The 22064-nt window shown below is 53.2% G+C and overlaps 10 protein-coding genes across 10 annotated transcripts; 7 read left to right on the forward strand and 3 right to left on the reverse strand.

Annotated features, from left to right (window-relative positions):
- Positions 1-1985: 1985 nt before the first annotated feature.
- Positions 1986-3303, forward strand: HETIRDRAFT_119912 (uncharacterized protein; the record flags this gene model as incomplete). Its single annotated transcript, XM_009551618.1, has 5 exons — positions 1986-2008; positions 2084-2209; positions 2478-2719; positions 3006-3245; positions 3293-3303. The coding sequence occupies 5 exons, from the start codon at positions 1986-1988 to the stop codon at positions 3301-3303; spliced, it is 642 nt and encodes a 213-aa protein (XP_009549913.1).
- A 375-nt stretch (positions 3304-3678) lies between these two features.
- HETIRDRAFT_126598 (uncharacterized protein) lies at positions 3679-5201 on the reverse strand (the record flags this gene model as incomplete). The annotated part of the gene is made up of 4 exons (XM_009551619.1): positions 3679-4065; positions 4135-4225; positions 4310-4586; positions 5171-5201. The coding sequence occupies 4 exons, from the start codon at positions 5199-5201 to the stop codon at positions 3679-3681; spliced, it is 786 nt and encodes a 261-aa protein (XP_009549914.1).
- A 366-nt stretch (positions 5202-5567) lies between these two features.
- Positions 5568-7105, forward strand: HETIRDRAFT_119914 (uncharacterized protein; the record flags this gene model as incomplete). The annotated part of the gene is made up of 7 exons (XM_009551620.1): positions 5568-5622; positions 5705-5815; positions 6155-6242; positions 6348-6423; positions 6511-6684; positions 6772-6798; positions 6881-7105. 7 exons carry the CDS (start codon positions 5568-5570, stop codon positions 7103-7105), a joined length of 756 nt encoding a protein of 251 aa, XP_009549915.1.
- Positions 7106-7542: 437 nt separating this feature from the next.
- On the forward strand, positions 7543-8385 carry HETIRDRAFT_107535 (uncharacterized protein; the record flags this gene model as incomplete). The annotated part of the gene is made up of 3 exons (XM_009551621.1): positions 7543-7674; positions 7745-8192; positions 8252-8385. 3 exons carry the CDS (start codon positions 7543-7545, stop codon positions 8383-8385), a joined length of 714 nt encoding a protein of 237 aa, XP_009549916.1.
- Positions 8386-8818: 433 nt separating this feature from the next.
- HETIRDRAFT_244431 (uncharacterized protein) lies at positions 8819-9188 on the reverse strand (the record flags this gene model as incomplete). Its single annotated transcript, XM_009551622.1, has 3 exons — positions 8819-8943; positions 8994-9098; positions 9152-9188. Coding segments are annotated over 3 exons (267 nt in total), but the record flags the coding sequence as incomplete, so codon positions are not given.
- A 511-nt stretch (positions 9189-9699) lies between these two features.
- On the forward strand, positions 9700-10243 carry HETIRDRAFT_27951 (uncharacterized protein; the record flags this gene model as incomplete). Its single annotated transcript, XM_009551335.1, has 4 exons — positions 9700-9850; positions 9900-10029; positions 10082-10148; positions 10199-10243. Coding segments are annotated over 4 exons (393 nt in total), but the record flags the coding sequence as incomplete, so codon positions are not given.
- Positions 10244-12006: 1763 nt separating this feature from the next.
- On the reverse strand, positions 12007-15708 carry HETIRDRAFT_107538 (P-type ATPase; the record flags this gene model as incomplete). Its single annotated transcript, XM_009551623.1, has 5 exons — positions 12007-13002; positions 13052-14650; positions 14701-14871; positions 14929-15198; positions 15652-15708. The coding sequence occupies 5 exons, from the start codon at positions 15706-15708 to the stop codon at positions 12007-12009; spliced, it is 3093 nt and encodes a 1030-aa protein (XP_009549918.1).
- A 1507-nt stretch (positions 15709-17215) lies between these two features.
- On the forward strand, positions 17216-17428 carry HETIRDRAFT_163875 (uncharacterized protein; the record flags this gene model as incomplete). Its single annotated transcript, XM_009551624.1, has 1 exon — positions 17216-17428. One exon carries the CDS (start codon positions 17216-17218, stop codon positions 17426-17428), a length of 213 nt encoding a protein of 70 aa, XP_009549919.1.
- Positions 17429-18281: 853 nt separating this feature from the next.
- On the forward strand, positions 18282-19777 carry HETIRDRAFT_435846 (uncharacterized protein; the record flags this gene model as incomplete). The annotated part of the gene is made up of 6 exons (XM_009551625.1): positions 18282-18290; positions 18495-18615; positions 18689-19075; positions 19170-19432; positions 19512-19550; positions 19646-19777. The coding sequence occupies 6 exons, from the start codon at positions 18282-18284 to the stop codon at positions 19775-19777; spliced, it is 951 nt and encodes a 316-aa protein (XP_009549920.1).
- Positions 19778-20897: 1120 nt separating this feature from the next.
- On the forward strand, positions 20898-21953 carry HETIRDRAFT_479034 (uncharacterized protein; the record flags this gene model as incomplete). Its single annotated transcript, XM_009551626.1, has 4 exons — positions 20898-21249; positions 21335-21416; positions 21476-21606; positions 21704-21953. 4 exons carry the CDS (start codon positions 20898-20900, stop codon positions 21823-21825), a joined length of 687 nt encoding a protein of 228 aa, XP_009549921.1. The 3' UTR covers positions 21826-21953.
- Between the last annotated feature and the right edge of the window lie 111 nt (positions 21954-22064).

Below are 22064 nucleotides of genomic sequence, written 5' to 3' on the forward strand. Positions count from 1 at the left end.
TGTTGTCGACTTAGCGTGTTAGCCTTCGTGCTCTATGGTTGCGGTTATCGACCAATAAGGCTTCTCGAGGATCCGCACAAACTTGCTGCGACTGCTCCGAAAGAATGCTCTTTGGCGTGTGCGTTGAGTGAAGCGTACGAGGTTATCGCAGAGTACTACAAGAGATATTATCCTGCTCGGTACAAGAGATGGCTGGCTGAAAGGAGTGCATTTTCTGATTTGCGATACTTTGGCTTCTGACATCGAGGGGCTCAAGAAAATTTGATACAGGTCAAGAGTGGGTTGCAATTGCAGCAGCCGGGAATCATTCAGTCGAGATAGATGAGAAACCAACTTCAAGTGAGGATAATTATCGAGCGGTTCGGTACGTGCTAGGCTCTCTCCTCGAATTTCTTGACTGCTCATGTCAAGACAGCATATTTTGTCACCGAAATGCGACATTTCCTTTGATCCTGGCCAAGTAATCCGGAAGCAAAGGATTAGTTGGCATAAATTGAGCTGTCATCTGGAAACAAGGAGAAGCATGCCCCTCTCTCGGATAAGAGTGAGGAGGGTGATTTGATTGGGCCTCGATTATAGTTGGTTCGTCCCATCACCATCTTATTGCCACGCGCCAACCTAACATTGTGTCCTCGTCCCTCTTCCCCTCAATGTCTCAGCGCAAAGCCCGTCATGGTTCCCTCACCTACTTTGTTAGTTCCATCCCGTCCTGTCATATGTATAGCTGTATGTGCTAGACACATATCACTGGGCTGTTGGAATTACATGTTTCATATAGGTGCTTGTCATGCCGCGTCGCGCGCTTCCGTTGGGTCGCTGCGTCGTTGGCTGCGCTGGCGTCGGAGTGCCTCCGTAATCAACCTCGGCGGTCGGTGGCCGGTGGTTTTTATGGCAGTTTTCTTTTTTGGTTGAGTGCGCACAGCTGTCGACTCTTTCTGTACCGAGATGTTGACGAGTGACCCATATTCAGCAGGACACAATGAGGATTCAGGATCTCAGAAGGCACCATCTGCAACATACGACACCCTGGATGTGTCATTGCGATGATACCAATTGACACTGCCCTCCGTTTTGACTACATTGACCTGACGTGAATTGCCAAAGCTCAGGGTGACAGTCTACACCACGGAAATCGTGCTGGCGCACAAGGCTCGGAAGTATGCTCATCAACATGTACACACACCTGCTGTTTCACTGTACCAAAGGTGTGCCATGAATCATTACTCCTTGGGGCATCATTACCCGTGGGCGCTGACGGACGTTGACGCCGACTTTCTTTCGAGGCTCGTTCACAGTCAGCAGCGCCGCCGATCGCACTATTTTTGCAGAACTATATTCGCTTGTCATGCCTCGCGATGTGGCTAAGTGGCGCGAAGCGGCTTTACTGAGGTAGTAGCAGGTGGGTGTAGTTGTAGGAAGGCCTAGCTGGCCGGCTCAAGGCCACGAGGGTCGTGCGTCCGGCAGCATGGCACGATGTACGGCGAAGACTAGGAGGAAAGATCGCTCCGGTCACCCGCGCGTCGATGGGTGGCAAGGAGATGCAGGCTCTTAGTGTGGCTACGATCGTCGAGATGAATTCTCCGTGGGCCTCGCGCGGGCGTCAGAACGGGCAGGCAGGCGGCTGTGCACACTAATATGTTACACAGGCCCGCATCGTGCAATCGCGTCTCATTCGTCCAGGTTTTGGCTCAAAGTGGTGAGTACCACTAACATAGCCGTTTGTCCACCCCGTTCTGCGATATCGTGCTTTTCCTACTGGTGGGGTGCTCATGTGCCTGACATACGACGGTCATTCTACGTACCATTCAAGGTGCGTGCGCTTGTATGCGACGCATCTGTTCAAGCGCTAATTCCGCTCTCGTCTCTATATAAGAGGCCCAACAGACGTACCAGAAATACAAACACACATCCCTGCAAAGGTTCAAATCGCCAGCCTCGTACCACCCATTTGCCCACTCCAGCATTTATAGCACCATGTCCAAGTGATGTCGCGCCTCAGCCTGAACGGGTGAGTTACTTTAGCTCGAGTAATTTTTGGCTCCAAACTTGTGATGCATGGTTACTGACCCTCTCGCTCGTGCAGAATCCGGATGGAGCGGCACCAGTGCAAGGCGTCCCAGTTCCCCGTCCCGATGCCCGCAGGGCGGCCGAGTCGCCCCACTCAAGGCCCTGCGCCGGTGAAGACGAGTGGGAAGCCCATGCAGACGAAGTGAGAGCTTTCTGCTCTAGGACCTACTCGAGAAGCGTGGTGATCATGCAGAATTGATATGCTGGTGTGAAGAAAGCACGCGCGCGAGTGAGTCGGGTGACCATCAAAGCATGTTGTATAGTGTCAGGGATTTTCCGATTATGATGTCTACGTATGAACCCGAAGATGCATGTGCTGTGGAAAATTATGCTCAGCTGTGACCCCATGGCTTCCAGGTGTAGAGTAGAGTCTATGTTTACCGTCTATATCAACTTGCCATGATCGAAAGCCGAAACGTGCGCCACACTGTTGGGTTGCACTCGGATTTGATTTTGACCAATCATCATCTCGGTGACGGGAAACTTGTATACTCCCCTTCAATGCCTGTATCACTTCCTCCTATCCAGTCAAAAATGGGCAACCAGCGGTCCGTCCTTTGTAATGCCAACCCAAATGTCAGGGACGATCCTGATATAGTGATCACCGAGTTGCTTTTGCTACGAGAGGGCCGTCGAAAAGAAGTGTATCGCGGTACGTTGTCAGACCCTGTCGGGGGCAAGTCCTTCGTGGTGTGCAAGGCCACGTACGGTCAAAACGCCATGGCGGTCCTCAAACCCGAAACAGAGCTTTACCAAAACTGACGCCTGATGCCATCGTGTTTTGATTACTTCATTGGGGAGACGGATGAAGGTCTTACTGGCTGCCTCGCTCTCAACTATAGCGGCGAGCCTGCCGAAACTTGCTTTGAAGACCTGGATCTGGAATTCAATCAAAGTTTTTTATTTCCCTCCAGCGCCGCGAAACGCTATACATTCAGATATTTTTCCAAGGATCGACGTGATCAATGCATTCGTGGATCTGGCGTCTCCTTCAATAACGTCCCCAAGACAAAAGACCTCGATTGCCTTGGTTCTCCTATCATTGTCGTGCGAAGATGCTATGGAAGAATGCGAGCGCAAGATGAAGGTCGAGATAAATGCAATCGAACCTCATCCATATAAATTTGGGCGTAAGGAACTTCACAGACTATGTAACGAGCTCAATCTGTGGAAGCCATGTGAGTGCGCCCTCTACGTTCAGTTGAACGCTATTGCCCACCAACAGTCAGAAAGTGATCGCCCCGAAGACTCTTCAGTAAAGGGAGCTGCCCAGTTGATTGTATTCGTATGAACGCGGCTTTGTTGACTGCTCACGGCAATGTATACCTGGCTGTGTCGTCTATTTAGATACCAAAATGATTGATCTTTTGCGATTCCTGTTATTGAGTGCTTACGATAAACCCGCAAGAGAGCGGCCACAGAGATCAGACGGTCGGGCATTGCATGTCGTTGTGTTCACAATGAGAAGGCAAAGCAACTATCACGAGTTAGCCTAAAGGTGTTATGTTTGAGAGCATTACACTGTATTGGTGGTGTTAAATCATAAACTCAGATGTGACAAGGAAGATAGAAACTCGCTCTAGATATGTGGAATTCTTTTTTGGTCCGGTGTCATTGAGTGACTGCTGCCAGTATTTCTACCCACTCGTTTACCCACATATACCGCGAGAAAACTAAATAAAGCCATCTAAACCATATCATCTGAGATTTATGCTGCCGCAACGCGCGGGCGGCGGTCAGATAGTCCTTAGCACCCGCGACAAAAACGGGAATATCAGAGGAGGGGTATCCAAAGTAAGAGACTGCGTGGGCGAAGGCGATGTCTAGCTTTGCGAGGAGGGGCGCGACTACGCCAAAATATTTGGCGAGTGTGGGAAGTGAGATGAGGGCATAGGCTTTTGGAGGGTCCGGGATCGTGGAAAGCAGGTGAGCTACGCCATGGAAAAGAGACCTGTGATTTGGATGATAAGATATGCCTCGATGGTCGAACGTCAGGATCTGGACAGTCAGACGGGATGAAATTACGCCCAATAAGCCCAATTCATGGATCAGAGTGGAGGCACGTACAGTCGAGATCCGATGTTCAATGACGTAGGGCCTTACAACGTCTGCTATGAGATTTGCATCCCATGTTGTAGTAAAATTGTCCTTCAATCCTCTGCGGACAAACATGTCAGCGTCACAGCCTTGAATTCACTCATCCCGTTTCTTCGCCGACACCATCAACAAACGGTGGACATACTCTTTATCTAAAAGCCATCGCCTTCCCTCTGCAATACCCAATGCGTCGAGGCTGCGTACAAGCTCTCCCTTTCTGATGTCCCCGAGCCCATCTGCATCGCCAGTAGAGAGACACAAAGAATACAGCTCCCCGGCGCTACTATCACCCCTCAGCTGGGAGGCTAGAGATACAATAGTGGGTCCGAAGAAGAATGCCTCGTCGTCTGGGTGCGCAGTTAGCAACAAGATTCGTGCCGATCGTAACGATGTTGGTTTCTCCTCTTCAGAGTCCCCAACGTCTAAGAATATGTTGTTAGCGTTCCACGGAGTGAGCAGTACGGCAGTCAGTACCGAGACGAGTACAAGGAAAATGGGAATCCGATTCGTGGGCATCACGGAGAATAACGATGCTAGAGTTCCGTGAAATCGGGAGGGAGAGTAGCTGAAGGGAGCCTGGCGCCTGATTTGTCAGCACATTCCGACGCGTTCGCGTCGTTCAACAGCGTACAACCTGCCCTTGTACCAGCTTGTACCGTACATCAGCGTTGCCAGCTGTTCAAAGGCGCTCAGTCGCTCGGGCACTTAGTCTCTATTGCATTAACATCTACATCTAGAGCTCCCTGGCTCTCGCCATCCCTGTCCGCGCAATGCCTGCCTAAGGTGCAGAAAATGAGAGACCTTCGGTCTTCGTATGCTGTCGTGTCTGCAGTTTTTGATCAGTGAGATATCATCAAGGTATTATGCCAATACACAATCCCATGCATGTGCCGTCTACTGAACTACGCGTATCGCATTCGCTTGCAAATAGGAACGTTAAGAACATTCAACTCAACTGCAATCCATAAACTTGCGCAGGCTGCCATTCACGGCCTCGCCAAATGACACTGCGGGCGCGTGCCTTCATCGACTTTCATGGTTGATGGTCGAAAAGGTACACACATTGGTTAATACATACGCCGAGTGGACTGTGCAAGAGCGATGAGCGTGATTCAAATGACACCGCCCTTCATTTGTAGGTCGGGGTCGGGAATGGAATGTATTGAACTTGACAGTGTGGGTATGGTGCAGGCCCACAAGACTCAGATAAATCTTCGACAACATGTATGCAGGCTTACTGGTGGCACATATACTAAAGGTGCATGTCCTGTGTTATTCCTCCTTAGGGCATCATTCGTTGTGGGCGCCGATGACTGTTGACGCCGAATTTCTCTTTAGGAGGCTCGTTTAAAGCCGGCAACGCCGCCGATCCCACTATTTGTGCAGGACCTTACTCGCTCGTCATGCCTTGCGCCGTGGCTATTTGCTGCGCCGTGGCAGCAGCAGGTGATGGTACTGGTGAGTAGGTCGAGTTGGCCGAGTTGATACCATGCATGAGGCGCGTCACTACCGTGTGTCCGGCAGCTCGATAATTGGGCAGGAAGGTCGCTCCGGTCCCGCGTTGACGGGCTAGGAGCTGCAGGCTTTTGGTGTCGAGATGAATTCTGCGTGGGCCTTGCACGAGAGCCGGAGCTAGCAGGCTGGCGGCCGTGTGCGTTAATTCTTGACACAGGCCCGCATCGTAACGCATCTTATTTGTCCATGTTTTGGATCAGAGATTGCCATCGTCGTCTACACACCTGGACAATGCCCTGCTTTTCCTTTTCTTGGGGCGCGTCTATACCTGACATATACACGCCAACCGACCAAACCACCGAGTATTGTCATACTCATCCGGCCACCGACCGCCCGCGCACCGAGCGATGCCGAGCCTCAATCTAAACTCGTAAGTTTATTCAGCTCCAGCCCCCATGGTAGCTCTACGCTTGACGGCCCTTTGCTTCAAAATTGCGCCGCATGACAACTGACCTTGTGTGGATATCATATGGAGTGGCGCTGGTGCGAGGCGTCCCAGAGTCCTCGTCCGGGCGCTCGCAGGGAGAGAAGCCCACAGGCAAAGGAAACGTCGTTATGGATTGGTACGCTGGTATGGCGCGAGCACGGATATGATATCCGGTAAAAATTCGAGGAAATTGGAGTGTATAATGCAGTGTTCAATCTTGCTCTGATGCAAAGATGCTTAGTTCAGCATGGCAAATGGGCGTAGATGTAATCCAACATGATGCTCTCACCTCTACGCTTTCGGTCCAAGCTGTCGTGGTCCAACCTGGTTGTCTATTCTGACTTAAAACGACAAGCTTTACATCACCGAACCTCGGTATGCCTGTCCTGATTCCACCCATATAGGCAGAAAATCACGAGGGCCGCCAGAAAGAGGTCTATCGTGGTACATTACCTGAACCCATCAAGGGTGTCGCGCCATATGACGCATGGAAGGTGACGTGCGGTCAAAGCGCCATGAGGAAACTCAGACACGAGGCAGAGTTATACCAAGAAGCTCTTCAAGATGCTTGGGTGCTCGTATGCTACGAAATTCGTCGGTGACACCGATGAGGGACTCACTGACTATCTCGTTCTTGACGACTGCGGTGAGCCTAACAAATTCAGGACATTGTGCCTGGGACACGATTTGAAGTATGTCTGTTCCTTTCGAGCAGTGCACTGTTAGATGGCTCTGACATCGGACGAAGGCTTTGAATCATCAGTGCTTTCGTAGAAATACACAAGGCCGGTGTCTCCCACAATCACGTTTCCGAGAGGAATGTCCTCGATTGCAACGGCCTTCCAGCGGTTATTCGAAGATGCCAATGAGCGGGAGAGCGGGCGCAAAACGGATATCACTGTAAGCAGTCTTGAGCAGCATCCCTATGAGTTCAGATGCGAGGAATTGTTCGAGATTTGTACAGACTTCAAACTGTGGAAGCCATCTCAGTGGAGATGAATCTGGGCGCAAAACATGGCTGACCAGTCCACTATCCTTTCACCAGTATCGACCGGCGGGTTTTCGTCTTTTGCGGTGCTATTAGGTTTCCACTTGTCCTTGAAAAATCACACAGTCAAAACACGACCCAATGAACAGATTGACATATAGAAAGGTTTTATCAAATCAATGAACCAAGAAACAAGGTTCGCAATCGGCATTTGGGTGGGGAGAGCCTGGCGACCCGGGAAGAGTGGGTTTTCCTATCGATTTGTAAGCAATATCAGCACATTCCCGATGCGCGACCCCGTGGCGCGTTCGCGTCGTACGACCTGCCCTCGTACCACATCTCGGCATCATCGGCAGTATAAAAGGCAGTACGATCGCTGGGAGTCGTTAGGGCGCGACGACCATCTAAGGAACCCTTCACTGTTCCCCTCACCTTACTCGTCCGCCGAATGTCCTCAAAATCTCGGTCTACATTCGCCTCTAAGGTGACAAAAAAGCGGGATCCTATCACTAAATGGGTCCTTCGTGCTGTCTTCGTATGCGTCGTGTCTGCACTTTTTAGCTGGCTCGACGCCATTAAGGTACGCGGTCATATAATATGATCCACGTGCCGTTCACTAAACTGTGCGTATCCCGTTTGTTGACCAAAAGGACCGTTGGTATGTCTTCGATCCAACTGCGATCCACGAACTTGCGCAGGCAGCCATTGCGGCCTCCCCGAACAATACTGCGGGCATGATATCCCACATAGTTTCAAACCTCACCGCTACCTACCCGTCGACGCAGATCGCGCTCAACGCGGATACGTCCGAATGGATGTTCAACAACGCCGGCGGTGCGATGGGCGCGATGTACGTCATCCACGCGAGCATCACCGAGTACCTGATCATCTTTGGCACCCCGCTCGGGACGGAGGGGCACTCGGGGCTGCACACCGCGGACGACTACTTCAACATTCTAGTCGGCGAGCAGTGGGCGTTCCAGCCAGGTGCTCTGGAGATGGAGAGGTATCCTGCTGGGAGCGTGCATCTCATGCCAAGAGGTGTTGCAAAGCAGTATAAAATGCATGAGGGGTGCTGGGCCATGGAATATGCCCGAGGTGCGTTTCGATATCCCCATGTCTCGTTCTCGTGTGGTTCCAGCTTACCGCTCTCGCAGGCTGGATCCCTCTAATGCTTCCGTTCGGGTTTGCGGACGGGTTGACGTCGACGCTCGACATCCCTACACTGTGGAAGACGACCCGGGTGACCGCTCGAGAGATGATTAGAAACTTGCTCATAGGCAAGATATAGCTCTCATAGGCTATGAGCAGTTATACGACCAATATGAATGCCTTGATAGCCTTTCATAATTTATGGTTCTTCGATGCTCAACAAACCTTAGATCGTACATTGCGAAATCGTCTCCTAAAAATTGTGGGTCGCAAGTTGAGAAACTACATCGGCTTGCAGAGCAGATGGTTGAACAAAGTTGAACAGTTGAGCATGTCTGCTGAACGATCCAACCTACCGGTGAGCTGTGATACTTATGAGCCAGAGCGGAAGCAAGCGAGAAAAGTGAAATCAAGCTGGCAAGTAGTCGATAAATATACTAGTAATGTACACGGCAATATACATCAAAACAATCACTCCCCAAAATAAACAATCACTTGGCACCGACGCTCGAGAACTGGAAAACGAAGTGATTAGCTGAAAGTATCGAATGTAAAAAGACCGACCAGCATACCTTCGTCACGGACTTCGTGCCTTCAGAGATGGCGTGCTTCGACAACTCGCCAGGGAGAATCAACCGGACTGCTGTCTGGATTTCTCGCGAGGAGATAGTGGATTTTTTGGAGTACGCGGCAAGTTCTATAGAAAATCAGATTCATCCGAGGCGAAGTGTCAACCTGACAACTCACTGGATGCTTCTGTTGCAATCCGTTCGAAGATGTCGTTGACGAAGCTGTTGAGGATAGCCATCGCCTTATTGGAGATACCGGTGTCTGGGTGGACCTGCTTAAGGACTGCGCAAGTAAAGGTCAGGGCATGGCTGATTTCTAAACTCAAATACACATACCCTTGTAGATGTATGACGAGTATGTCTCCTTGCGAGTCTTGCGCCGCTTTTTCTTCTCCTCACCCTCAGCTCCAGTCTTTGCGGTCTTCTTTGTTGCCTTTGAGCCCTCAGTAGTCTTTGCCGGCGCCTTGGACGCGGTGGAAGCAGGGGCCTTGCCGGCAGTGGAAGCGGGTTTGGGTGCCATTGATGAGTGAAAGGATGGAGATGGTTATGAGAGTGGCGAGAGTTGGTGAGAGTGAACGGGAGAGGCAAGAAGGACGGGGTTTAGGAGCAAACACGATTCGGAGAGGAAGCGCGCTATATACGTTGAGCACTGGCTTTGTGTGTGTTTGGTCGCCGACGCGTCGACGCGTCGCGTTGATTACCAAACCTTATTTTGTTTAACGCCGCTCGTGACTTTCACGATCGCGTTGTATAAAGCTATATGCCTTTCCTCTCCACATTGGTTTCAACTCTTTCTCCTCGCGTCCTCTATCCTTACCCCACCGCTTCACCATCGTAACCAGTCCTCACTTCCACGCACAAATTCCACCATGTCTGGCAAAGTTAGCGGTAAATCAAAGTCTGGCAAGGCCTCCACAGAGGGCTCCAAATCCCAATCGCGCTCTGCAAAGGCTGGCCTTCAGTTTCCTGTTGGTCGTGTCCATCGTCTGTTGAAGCGAGGTAACTACGCTCAGCGCGTCGGCGCTGGTGCACCTGGTGCGTGTCTTCCTTTGTCCAAGCGAAATGATGTTGATCCAAATTGTAGTATACCTTGCTGCCGTCCTCGAATACCTTGCCGCTGAAATCCTCGAGCTCGCCGGCAATGCTGCTCGTGATAACAAAAAGCAGCGTATCGTGCCACGACACTTGCAACTCGCCATCCGTAACGATGAGGAGTAAGTTCACGTGTTTCTACATGCCACACATTCGTTAACGTACGCCTTACAGGTTGAACAAGCTTCTTGGCGACGTCGTCATTTCGCAGGGCGGTGTTGTACCATTCATCAACCCTGAGGTACGCTCCTTTTCGATATTATTTAGCGGCAAATGCTTATCTTCTATCAGCTTCTTCCCAGCAAAACGCAGAAGGGAAAGAAAGAGAGCCAGGAGGTTTGAGTTTCAGGATTTATCGTTGTCTTTTATTGTATTGTCTGTACTATTGGCGTCATAACATTATTCACATTTTACCCTTCACAACTCCCCCTTGGGTGATTCTGACTTGCCCATTTTAATGATCCAAAAGTCATCATGTGCTACACCGCCGATGTGAGACGCTAATTGAAGGTCCGCCATGAACCTGACATTCACAACTCCCTCCACACCGATATCAATAAGAAATCATCTTCATCATAATTCGAGACAGCTATATATTATACACTTGAACGGATCTTGAGGAAAACGTCACAGTTCGCTTGGACACGAGCAGGAGGGACGAAGTATTGTGGATCAACCGGCCCTTCCGATTCCGACGCCAGCACTGGAGGAATATCAGCACTAGCTGTCCAATCGGCCAGTCGAGGGGACTCAACGACATCATGGTTTACTGGTAAGACACGCTGTCGGACTGGAACAGTGAAGTGCAATTCCGGTTTGCCCGGACGCACTAGCAAATACGCCATACCTTCGTTCAGAACGAACGTTTTCCCTCTGAGGCGCATTTAGCTATCTTGAATGCCAACGCTACGGTCCAAGGTAGTCAGAAAGGCACACGAGAGGGTTAAGGGGTTCGTGGTGAATTCATGAGAGACCTTCGAGGTGTTCATAGGTAACTTGCTGTATAAGCACTAGGGCGGGTCTCTGTTGAGGTCAATATGAAGCATCGAAGTAGAAGCGGTCAAGTGACCACAGCGTAAATTAGACAAAGGTTTCATTTCACTCTTTAACATTGAACGTTTGAACAAAGATCAAGTAGTTTGTGGCAGTTTTGTGTTTTGTGGCACCTTTCTGAACAGCTGGCCTGCTTCCCCATGTTGGAGATTTCGGGAAATTCCGTGAATCAAAGCGGAGACCCAAAATCTTGTATAGACTCGAGGGCAAAGTTTCGGTTTCTTCAACCACAACAGCTCCAAGGCCGCGAGGCTCACACCGTACAGGACGTCTTGCACGTCTCTTTCGTGAGCGGGCTAAGGTCTGAGTCCATCTCTATCGGCTCTAGCAGAGCCTAGTCTCAACAGGCTGCTCGACATACCAGAAATACGCCCTCTATCCATATCCGAAGAACTTGTCCATGTGTGCCCGTCAGCTAACATGTATAGGGAGGCGGGATAGAGCGGCTTGGTACGTGTCGATTGGAATGGGTGTATCGTCTTCCTCTATGCCATTGTTGTCCGTTCACCTTTGCCATCGCGCCGAGTCATCTTGTTTGGCACAGAGTTCACACGCAAAGCCGCTGCTGCAGCTTGGGTAGCTCTGTTGTGTTCCTCGACGCCTCTGTAAAGTGCCGTAGATGCTTGCAGAGTTGTTGAGGAAAGGCGTATGAAGCATTGGTAGGAGACATTGGCTGGTTGGTCGGCCAACTATCCTTCAGTTCACTTCGCGGCTCATGACCTTGCTCTCACCTTGAGGTGGGGACATCATGAAACTCGATTCAGACTACTCTCGGGCTGTTGTGTTCGATGAAATTTTTTCCTTCCTCACTCTTCGCGAGTGTTCATATCTTTGTGTTCCTGGACTCTCATTTTTGTATCTCGATGACGAATACCTTCCATCAAATTATGTGTATGAACCCGATTTCCATTGCAGTCAGATGAGAGAATGATCATATCAAGCATGTGTTCGTAGTCGTAGGCAGGAGGTTAGAATAGCGCCAGTCTATTTACCTGTCACTTTCAACATCGTATGAGGTCGTGAAGCTAACAAACATCGAGCAAAATCTAACGTCTCAAGAGCCACATACTCCAGGCGACCAAAACAACTGGGACAACTGAAATCATCTCGCCCAGACCCGCGTACTGGGGGGCGACGCGCACTCTCACGAACGCGCCCGCGGCAAAGAGAACCGCGACCGTATTATATACGAATGCCCATACGAAGTTGACCGTGATTCTGCGTACCGCGCCCTGGGAGATGCTGAAGATAGTCCGAAGGCTGCGCGCGAGGTCAGCGGTATCAGAGTCGAGGATGATGACGTCTGCAGCGCTAAGGGCAATGTCTGTCCCGGAGCTGAGGGACACGCCAATGTCGGCCTGTGCGAGTGCAAGACTGTCGTTCGTCCCGTCGCCGACAAACATCACAGCGCCATTCTTAGCCCTACCCTTAACCGCAGATGCAGTCTGCAGAGCCCGCACGCGCTCCTGTTTGGCCTGCGGCCGACATTCCCCGATGGCATGATCGGGGTCGACACCGAGTTTCTCGGCAAGGGTGCTGACGACACTCTGCTCATCGCCGCTGACAATATATATATCAGCTTTGCGCTGCTTGAGGAGCTGAATAGCAGCACGGGCGCTGGGGCGGACGGTATCTGCAAGGCCAAACGTGGCAACGAGATTCTGCCCCGCGGTCACAGCAAATAAAGTGAGTGCCTTCCTTTGCAAGTCCTGGATAGACGGGTCCTCTGTGATCTTGAGCCAGGTCGGGTTCCCGCCTCGGACCAGCAGTTGTCCATGCTGCGCCTCGATACCTTCCCCGGGTATCTCCTTCATATCAGTGAGTTGCACTTCCGAAACGTCTGGATATGTGACTCGTAAGTATTCTGCTACTGCTTGCGCGACGGGATGGCGACTGCTTGAAACGAGTCCGAGGATCATGCTGATCGACGCGTCCGATGGAATATGGACCTGCACTGCGGAAAGGTTTCCTGTCGTCAACGTTCCCGTTTTGTCAAACACGACTACCTGGGCATTCTTGCCATACTGCACTGCTTTGACAGACTGATGTGTGTCAGCCGAGGGGCTTGAAAAGCACAAAGAGTCTCCTCACCTTGAATAAAATACCTTCCTTGGCAGAAACAGCAGCAGAAATCACCACTACCATGGGCACACAGAGGACCAAAGCACACGGACAAGAAATGACAAGCACGGAGATAGAGTAGCGAAGTGCCGCAATTCCTGCAGTGCTGGAATCCTGGCTTCGGACGCGTATCCCGACCGCGATCCAGACACAAAAGACGACCACCGCTATTGCTAAAATCACAGGGGCGAGATACGATGCCACGCGGTCAGCCAGATCCTGAACGGGAAGGCGCGAGTCCTGAACCTCAAGCAGGAGTCTCCCGATGTCGGACACCGTATTGTCTGAGGGCACTCGCTCGACTCCCATTTCTAGGACACCAGACTGATTCAAGGTTCCGGCCGTCAGCTTACATCCTTCGCTCTTTTGCACAGGCATACTCTCGCCCGTGATAGAAGACTCGTTGACTTGACTGGTACCACGCAACACAACACCATCTGTTGGAATGAGCGTGTCTGGCAAGACCCTCAGGACATCATCTTTATGGACTAGCTCCGCAGAGATTGTCACGATGGAGCCATCTGAATCCACGAGGTCTACCGTCTCGGCTTGCAGCGCCCTGATATCGTCGAGAGATGACGTAGCCCGTCGCCGCGCATACGCAGAGATGAGGCGGCCTAAGATGATCAGGGTGATGAGTAAGGTTGGAGTTTCGAAGAATGGCTCAGAGAATGGTTTCCCAGCAACCTGCATTAAGAAGGCGACAGCCGAGAATATGTAGGCTATAGAGGAGCTGAGGACGACCAATAGGTCCATGTCTATGAGCCGTTGATAGAAAAGGGAGCGCAATGCGGAAGAATATAAGGGGGCTGCTATGAACGACTGAATCAGAGTTGCGAGAGCGAGGGAACACCCGCCATAGACGTTGGGCCTTGCTGGAAGTGGTGCCCACGCAAATACAAGGACAGGGATGCACAAGGAAGCCGAGGCCAGCGTGCGACGAAGAAGCGCGATAAGTTCCTCTACTGCCTGGTCACTAGCCTTTGGTTTTGGAGTAGGTAGGAAGCTCGCTTCCCAAGGCGCAAACGCTGCTAAAACTAAGCGAGGCTGGATGACAGCGGCATCGTACTCGATTTCGAGGATATTCATGGTCTGCTGACGTCTCATAGCCATCACTGTCACGCTAGGGGGTAGGTTGGTCTTCTCCCAAGACACGTCCTTGTCGGGAATGATGACGCGCATGGTCTTGCAATTGCCTTCGACCCTAACCTCCTGGAGGACAGCGCAAGTGAAGCCTGTAAGTTCTGACGCGCGTTTTGCGACGTTTTCAGGAAGAACCACGCCCTCCTTGTACATCAGCGTCGCCTGGTCAGTGAACGAGTTCACCTTGACGTTTGTCACGGAGGGGAGCGTGAGGAGAGCTTTAGTGAGTTTCGAAGCGCACGATGGACAGTCCATGCCGTGAACTGATAGGACGAGGTTGCGAATTTCGGATCCACCTCGCTCAAGAAGAGTCTCATCGACTAACGACGAGCCTTCAGCTCTCGTAAAAGTACGGATGATACCGTTCTTCACAACGGGGCTGGGAGAGTCTTTCTTGGGGTGATGATGATGCCCAGCACGAGGGGCCTTGTGACTCCAGTCGATGAGACAGCAACAAGCAGCTTCAAAGAACCGACCAAGAGTATTTCCCATCCCACATTGCGTGTGAGCATTGTGGTGAGAAGGCCTGACTTTGGCGTGTGAATGCCCAATGGACTCCTTTTCACATGCATTGCGATGTATAGTGCGACGACGAATTGTTGGCTTCGAGCAGCCGTCGTCTTCACAGCATTTTTTCTCATCAGCGACTGGTGGAGAAACCGTGTCATTTATGCTCCTCCAGTTACGGCTCCCATACAACTCACTTCGTAGCGCGGCGTCAGGTTTTGCGCAGCAGCTTTCAGAACCGGAAGGTGGACTAGACGCTCCAGCACAGCAGTTGTCTTTGCAATCGTCTTCAAGCGCCGAACCTTGATTCGAGCAGCATGTGTTATCTTTGGGTGGTGTTCCGCAATCCGAGCAACATTCATCCTTGATTGCTGGTGCACGATCCGAGCAGCACTCATCTTCTTCAGTCTCAGCTCCACAATCAGAGCAGCATTCTTCTTCTCCAGCAACCTCAGTGCAGCAGGGTCCTATGAGAGACAAGGTAAGATAAGAGGCCGCCCTTCTCCACCCTTGCTCGGTGTTGAATGGGGTCCATACCTGCAATTACCCTGTCGCTGTTAGACGTGCAACAGCTGGTCTCGCGACCTTGCGACCTCTGACAGCCTCCTGCTCCATCAGGAATGCACTCGCCTACAATTATCTCGATTTCTTGAGCGCCAAGTCCTTCGTTAGCGCAGCAATTCTCATGGCACGAATTCTGGCTAGAAATCATCGTATCAGCAAGCTGAGGGCCCTCTGAAATATTCGAATCGTCTTCAGGAGAGTCCTTCAGCGGCATAATGAAGGTGGTGGGGAGAGGAAACGCGCGCAGACAACGCCGTGGGAGTCGAAGGAGATCCAAGAGGCCGCATGACCGAACTCAGCATGTCGTCGACGACCGTTCTCGGTCAAGGCGTCCACGGTTTACGTCATCTCCTCACGTCCTTGAAGCCAAACGCGGCATCGACGACGATTGCAACGGCTTTCGAGCGGTTCATTCGATCTAAACACTAAGCTTCTAACCAGCGTCATCTTCCAGCTTGCAGAGCTTTAGAAATCCCGCTTCTCACTGCCTGAGAACTCTTTCCTTGCAAGCCGCAGCGCATCATCGGCCCCACAGGCGATGCTCTCGGGCCCTTCGCATAGATTGAGTCCCCAACTGTTACCTGTTCCTCTGACCTTTGATCACCTCCTCCCTTTGATATGTCTTCGTGTGGAGTGAAATGATCGTCTAGCTTGTGCTGTGCTAACTTGTTACTCGACACTCCATACCGACTCTCATGCAGATCTCAAAATGGCCCCATCCTTATACTTCTAAGGCAAGCTCTACATCTAAGTCCCACATCAAAAAGGTCTCTCCCGAATACGCCTCCATCACGTCAAGCGCGCTATATGCCCATCTGTCCAGTTTAGTTAAACCACACGTACTCGATACCTTGCACAAATTCTTTGTTGACGTCTCGACGAAGCTTTATCCTAGCCTCAAGTTCGGAAACGACTACAATTTTGCAACACTGTAACGAAGCTCGCTGAGACTACCGGTGTACGTGATTCCTATACATCGCTGCGTTTTTCAATCGACAGTCTTGATCAGCGAAAAACGCGTCCTAGAGATCCGCGTATCCATATCCGTCCCATCCCCAAATACTCGATTCAGTTGTGGCCTGGCGCCTCTTCTGGAAATGAGTTCTGTCTCGAATTTTCACATCAGGCGAGTCCACGAACTTGCCGTTTATATACCAGCTGTGGTCGGTGCCCGATCTGCCATCGTTGCCTATGCATCTCTAATCGCTGGAAAGTGGCAAAGACTTGCGCCCATTCTGAAAGAGGGCATGTCATGTCTGTTAGTATGCACTTCACTGTGTCAGTCCGATGGTGTATTATGCCAGACAACGACTAGATTTTTCTGGACTTCCCTCAACTGACCAATTGAAGGCGGACTGCCCCTAGCTCTTGGCATCCAATCAGGTCGAGTCGGCCCACGACACTTTATCCCCTCGGCTCATCATGTCCAGGGAGACTGCGAGTCTGTAACTGTCATGCTTTCCTCACCAGTATTGATTTTGGTGTATCTTACAAGTCGCCTTGAATATATGGCGCACATTTTTTAGGTGATCTAGCGGCGAGAACGACGCAGGAGGAGTCATGAATGTCAGGTAGGGAACTGTTGCTTGCTAGAGCGTGCCGGCGTCGAGCAGCGCGTGCGGATGCGATAGGCGCAGGAACACGTCCGCGTCAGAGTCCTCATGAATTTGCCTGAGCACTCGAGTAGCATGACAGAACATAAAAGGGGTTTAGCAGTTACTGCTTCAGTTCACACATTGTAGCCGACGAGCCTCTCGTTTTGCATACACCAGTCTACTGGATTCCGAATCGCCAAGCGTCCATTTAGACAGTAAATATCTTCAGGTCTTCTGGTGAAGTGAGTAGGTTTGTCAACGTACGTTGTGCTCCTTTGTCCCTCAATGCTTCGCACTGACCCCTAATCAGACTTCAAAACAGCCCATGCTTCACAGTTCAGAAACAAGCACTGCATCCGTGTCTCCTTCAGAGAACGCCTCTTCTGAACTTGTTGCAGACATCTCAACCATGACGCTTGCCAACTCGTCCGCTTTGATCAAGCCAGACGTGCTTGTGACCTTGCACAGATATCCACGAAACATTAACCCAACATCAAGTTCAGAAACGACTTGCTTCCCTGTCCGATGGGAACTATAATGGCGCTTCCGACTCCCAGGAGGTCATATACACTTGGTTAGATGGGGAGCGTGAGAAGGAGCTCCGGAGAATGGAGTGTTCAACGAGGAAAGAGGCTGCCACAAAGCTTGACGAGAAGATAAGGGTTGCGCTCGCGAAGCGCATAAAGCCCATCGGTATATGTAGTTCTGCCTCTGTGGCCTCTCGCCGATGAACTGACAGTCTTCACTAGCAAAAACCACACCACGGAGACCCGCACATCCATATTCGCCTCATTCCCGACAGCGATTATTCAATCCGACTGTGTCCTGGTGCCTCATCCAACTATCAGTATTGTCTCGATTTTGTGCACACCGGAACAGGCCAGCCCACAAACTCGCCATTCGAATACCAGCTATGGACGGTACCTGATCAGCTCACAGTCCATGAGCCAGTGCAACTCCAATCAGTGGAAAATGGCTTTGGCATTCCAGTTGAGAAGATACGGCCTGGAGAGGAGAAGTTTGTTGTAAAGGAGGGTTTGACCTGCTTGTTGATGCGTCCAGGCAAGTGAAATATGCGCTTCACTGTTCCGGTCCGTCACTGTGTCTTGTTGGACAACACCGGTGATCACGTCCTTGAGTTTCCTCCACTGGCTGATTGAAGGTAAATGGTCCACCAATGTGGGGGTGGTGTCACTGTCAACTTACAATACTTCATCCCACGGCGCTTTTGTAGAGCATGGGCATCTTTAGGCAGACCTGATTTCAATGGATTTTTGATTTTAGTGTATTTTATACAGTCTGTTGTTCACAGCAGTTTATATGATGCTCATTTCCCAAGTGATCTGCGCAAATATCAGGGTCATGGTCGCTTGTTGTTCTTCTCAGATACGATGGCGGCGGCGGCTCGAGCTGAGATTAGATCTGGGAGCATCCATTTCAACCTCCGCACCTTGATCCCCTACCGTCATAACATAGCCGTTCGCGCCTCTCGTCGCCGATTTCGAGATAAATTTCGACGCGAAAATGGAGGAGGCTGCCGCTTTGGCCGCTGAGTACATCGCCAGTGAGCTCCTGCCGAAGAGATCCTCTACTTTATGCTCCAGAGTCGAGCGAACGACTATGCTGACTCATCGTGCGCCTATGTCATTGCAGGCCTCGATAACCTTCCGACCGAAATACAATTCTTGCTTGCTGAGATCAAGCATAAAGAGACGAGGTCACAGGGTAAGTACCGCGTGCCTGTCCGGTTTTCCCTGACATCACATACTCACGCGCCCTTTTGGTTCCACGACGACAGAACTGCAGCAGGACATCCAGCGAGAGACGGCCAAATACATCCGGCACTCCCTGCGCAGTGGCGCCGCGCCCGGGAGCTCGAAGGACGGGCAGATGCCGCAGAAGATCGAGGAGGACTACGAGGAGGTCGACCGGCTCGCAGATGAGAAGCTGCGGCTCGCGCAGCGCATGGTCGCGCTCATCGCGCGGGCGCGGGCGCGCCTCGACCATGACCTGAGCAAAGTGCTCATCTTGCAGGGCGACCTCGACCCGAGCCAGCAGAACACGTTCGTCATGACGGGGCGCAACCCCGTGCAGCAGATCAACGAGAGCCTCCGCCACGCGCTGACGCTCGCGGACGTGCCGCCCGTGGCCCCGGTCGCGCCGACGCCTGCACCACCTATGAAGCGTGCGTTCTGCTTTTGCTCTGCGGTTTCTCTCCCCCGGCGCGTCGTCGTGCTCTGCGTGGGCGGGCGGGTGCTCACACTGTTGCTCGGCAATAGGGAAACGTGCGGCGGCGGCGGTGGCCCAGGCGGCGTCGATCAAGCTCCCGAGCCCCGCGCCCGTCAGCCTCCAGCTCCCCGTCCAGCGGTCTCGGACCTCGTCGCACCGACCCTCGCCCGCGCGGGGCCGCCGAGCCGTGTCTTCTGTCGGGCCCGACGAGGACGCGGAGGGGGAGGACGACGTGGAGGACGCCGGCGACGACGGCGAGGACAACGAGGACAAGTCGCTGTACTGTTTCTGTCAGAAGATGTCTTATGGCGAGGTGCGGTGTCCATGCCACCCCCGTTCGTTGATGGATCGAACGGCGTCTGATTATCGTCCTGCTCGCTCCTTTTTATTAGATGGTCGCATGCGACAACTCGAAATGTCCATTCTCGTGGGTGAGTAGAATCACTGCAGCGTCGCGAAGACGGACACTTAATTTTAACTCTTTCCGTTCGTCCATCGTTGTGCTCGTCGCATGTTCTATTCCCAGTTCCACCTTCCATGCGTCAATCTCAAGCCGCCTCTTCCGGACGTGTGGTACTGCTCGCATTGCACCGCGAACGGGCACGCGGGGAATTATGGCATCGGCGGGACGGAGCGCTCACGGAAGAGGAAGCGGTAGCAGTAGGTGGACACGAGGCCTCTTCTCTGTGCTGACCTTTTGCCGTTTCGTCGTGCACCACACGATCTATGTAGTTTAGAGAACGTGCACGGCTTAGTGTATATTAGATGTGGAGTAGTGTCAAGAAGAGCTCGGGGGTAGCAGCACATGCATGGGCTGCAGGCAAGGCTATCTGTGAAGTGGAATCTGGTGCTTGACCCCCGCCAGAGCGCTCCCGCGGTTGGTCGCGTTTTAACTGCGAGCGCACACGCGCAAGCACCCAGCGACTCGGGGAGCGGGATATTGTGGGACGCGGGCACCGTCCGTAGACCGCCCCGACGCCGCCGCGCCTCTAAAGCTCCTAGACGGACGGCGCGGAGAGGCGCATGCAGTATCGGGAGTCGGTCGACGCGCTGACACGCGTTACCGGCGCGTCCGCCTGGGCTGCTAGGATGCGCGTGTGCGGGACGGAAGGTGGTGCGTGCGCGTGTTCGTGTTCGTGCTCGTGCTAGTGAGCGTGCGCAGGGTTCAGCGAATGACCCGGCGCGCGGGTGGTACAGCATCCGCGCGCTCCGTGAGGAAGCGATCACCGCGCCTACCCTATCGGCGAGCACGAAACATGACCGGGTGACGTCCGCAAAGGGGTGGCTGATATTCCGAGCGCCTCCCTGCCGGCGTCGGACACAAGAGAGGCGCCTTGAGTTCGCCTGCGAGTGCGCGGGCGAGGGGTTTGTCGTCGGAGACCGTTTCGCAGAGGCTGTGGTCTGGTGATGGGCAGATAGGCGGTGATGTATGAGCGGCGGGACACGGTCGTGGGTGTGTACCAGGGACGTCGGGCCGCAGTTGATGCAGCGGGAATGGTGGGGACAGCGGTGGCCGCTCGTGGGTCATCTGGAGGGCCCAGCTTACGTTTGCCTGCTCACGGACAGCGCGCGGTGACGGGGAGTCGAGAGAACGTCGTGAGCGGGAGGCGGTTCACAGTCCTTCGCAAGGTCACATGGACGCTGGTCGAACCGGTCAGCGTCAGAAGCGAACCAGGAGCGAACCGGTCGAAGGACTAGGACGGCTGACGACACTGCGGCGCTGTCTCTCAACTGCACGCTCCTCCCTCCTCCTCCTCCTCCACGGACCACCGGGCACGATGTCGTCCACCCACCCACCCCGCCCGCCCCTCGCCCTCCTCCTCCTCTCCACGCTCCTCACGCTCCTCCTCCTCGCCCCCCAAACCCACGCCATCAAGTTCGCCCTCCAGGCGTACCGCTACCCGCCCGCCAAGTGCATCTGGAACTCCGCGCACCCCAACGCGCTCGTCATCGTCACCGCGAACGTCGGCCCCGGCCCCGGCCAGCGCGTCGACGTCGAGATCATCGACTCGAGCCCGCAGAAGAACGTTTATCTGCATAAGAAGGGGATCAACGGCGAGACGCGCCTCGCCGTCACCGCGCACGCGGAGGGCGAGGTCGGCGTGTGCTTCAGGAATTATCTCGACCACGGTGCGTGTGCCGTTTTTTTGGATTGGGGCGCGGGCGTGGGGACGAAGCCGCGTGGGCCCGCACGTCGCTCATCGTGCGCGCACAGATGTGCCGTCCGAGCAGGCAAAGACAAAATCGCGCATCGTCGATCTCGACGTGGACATCGGCGCCGACGCCGTCGACTACAAGTACGTCTGCGCGCGCCGCCCGTGCCCGCGCCGCTGCGAGCCTGACGCATCCCCTCTAGCGCCATCGCGAACCAGGAGTCGCTCTCGGGCCTCGAGACGGAGATGCGCAAGCTCGAGGGCCTCGTGAAGGAGATCGTCGACGAGCTCGGGTACCTCAAGAAGCGCGAGGAGCGCTTCCAGAACACCAACAGTGCGTGTCTCATATCCCGTCACCGCTCCTCTCCTTTTCCCGCTCGCGCGCGTTTCTCACCGCCCGCCCGCCCGCGCGCACGCTCGCTCGCTCGCAGTGTCGACCAACGCGCGCGTCCAGAACTTCGCGTGGTTCTCGCTCTTTGCGCTCCTCGGCCTCGGCGCGTGGCAGATCGTGCACCTGCGCTCGTTCTTCAAGCGGAAGTACCTCATCGACTGATCGATCGGGGCGTGGGTTCGCGGGCGCACGGGGAGGGGGTTACTGTTACACGGCTGGCCGCCGCGGTCGCTGCGTACTACTACTACTACTACTACTACTACTACATGTAGAATGCAAGACTCTCGGTTATTGTCGGCGTGTGTTCGAGTCTGTGAGCTATGCACTCGTACGGCACAAGGTCATCGGAGGTATCCCCCCCCGCGCTCCGAGTCTATGTCCTCGCCGCCCTCATCCGCGTC

This window comes from Heterobasidion irregulare (assembly GCF_000320585.1).
Source record: "Heterobasidion irregulare TC 32-1 unplaced genomic scaffold scaffold_09, whole genome shotgun sequence".
Lineage (NCBI taxonomy): Eukaryota > Fungi > Basidiomycota > Agaricomycetes > Russulales > Bondarzewiaceae > Heterobasidion > Heterobasidion irregulare.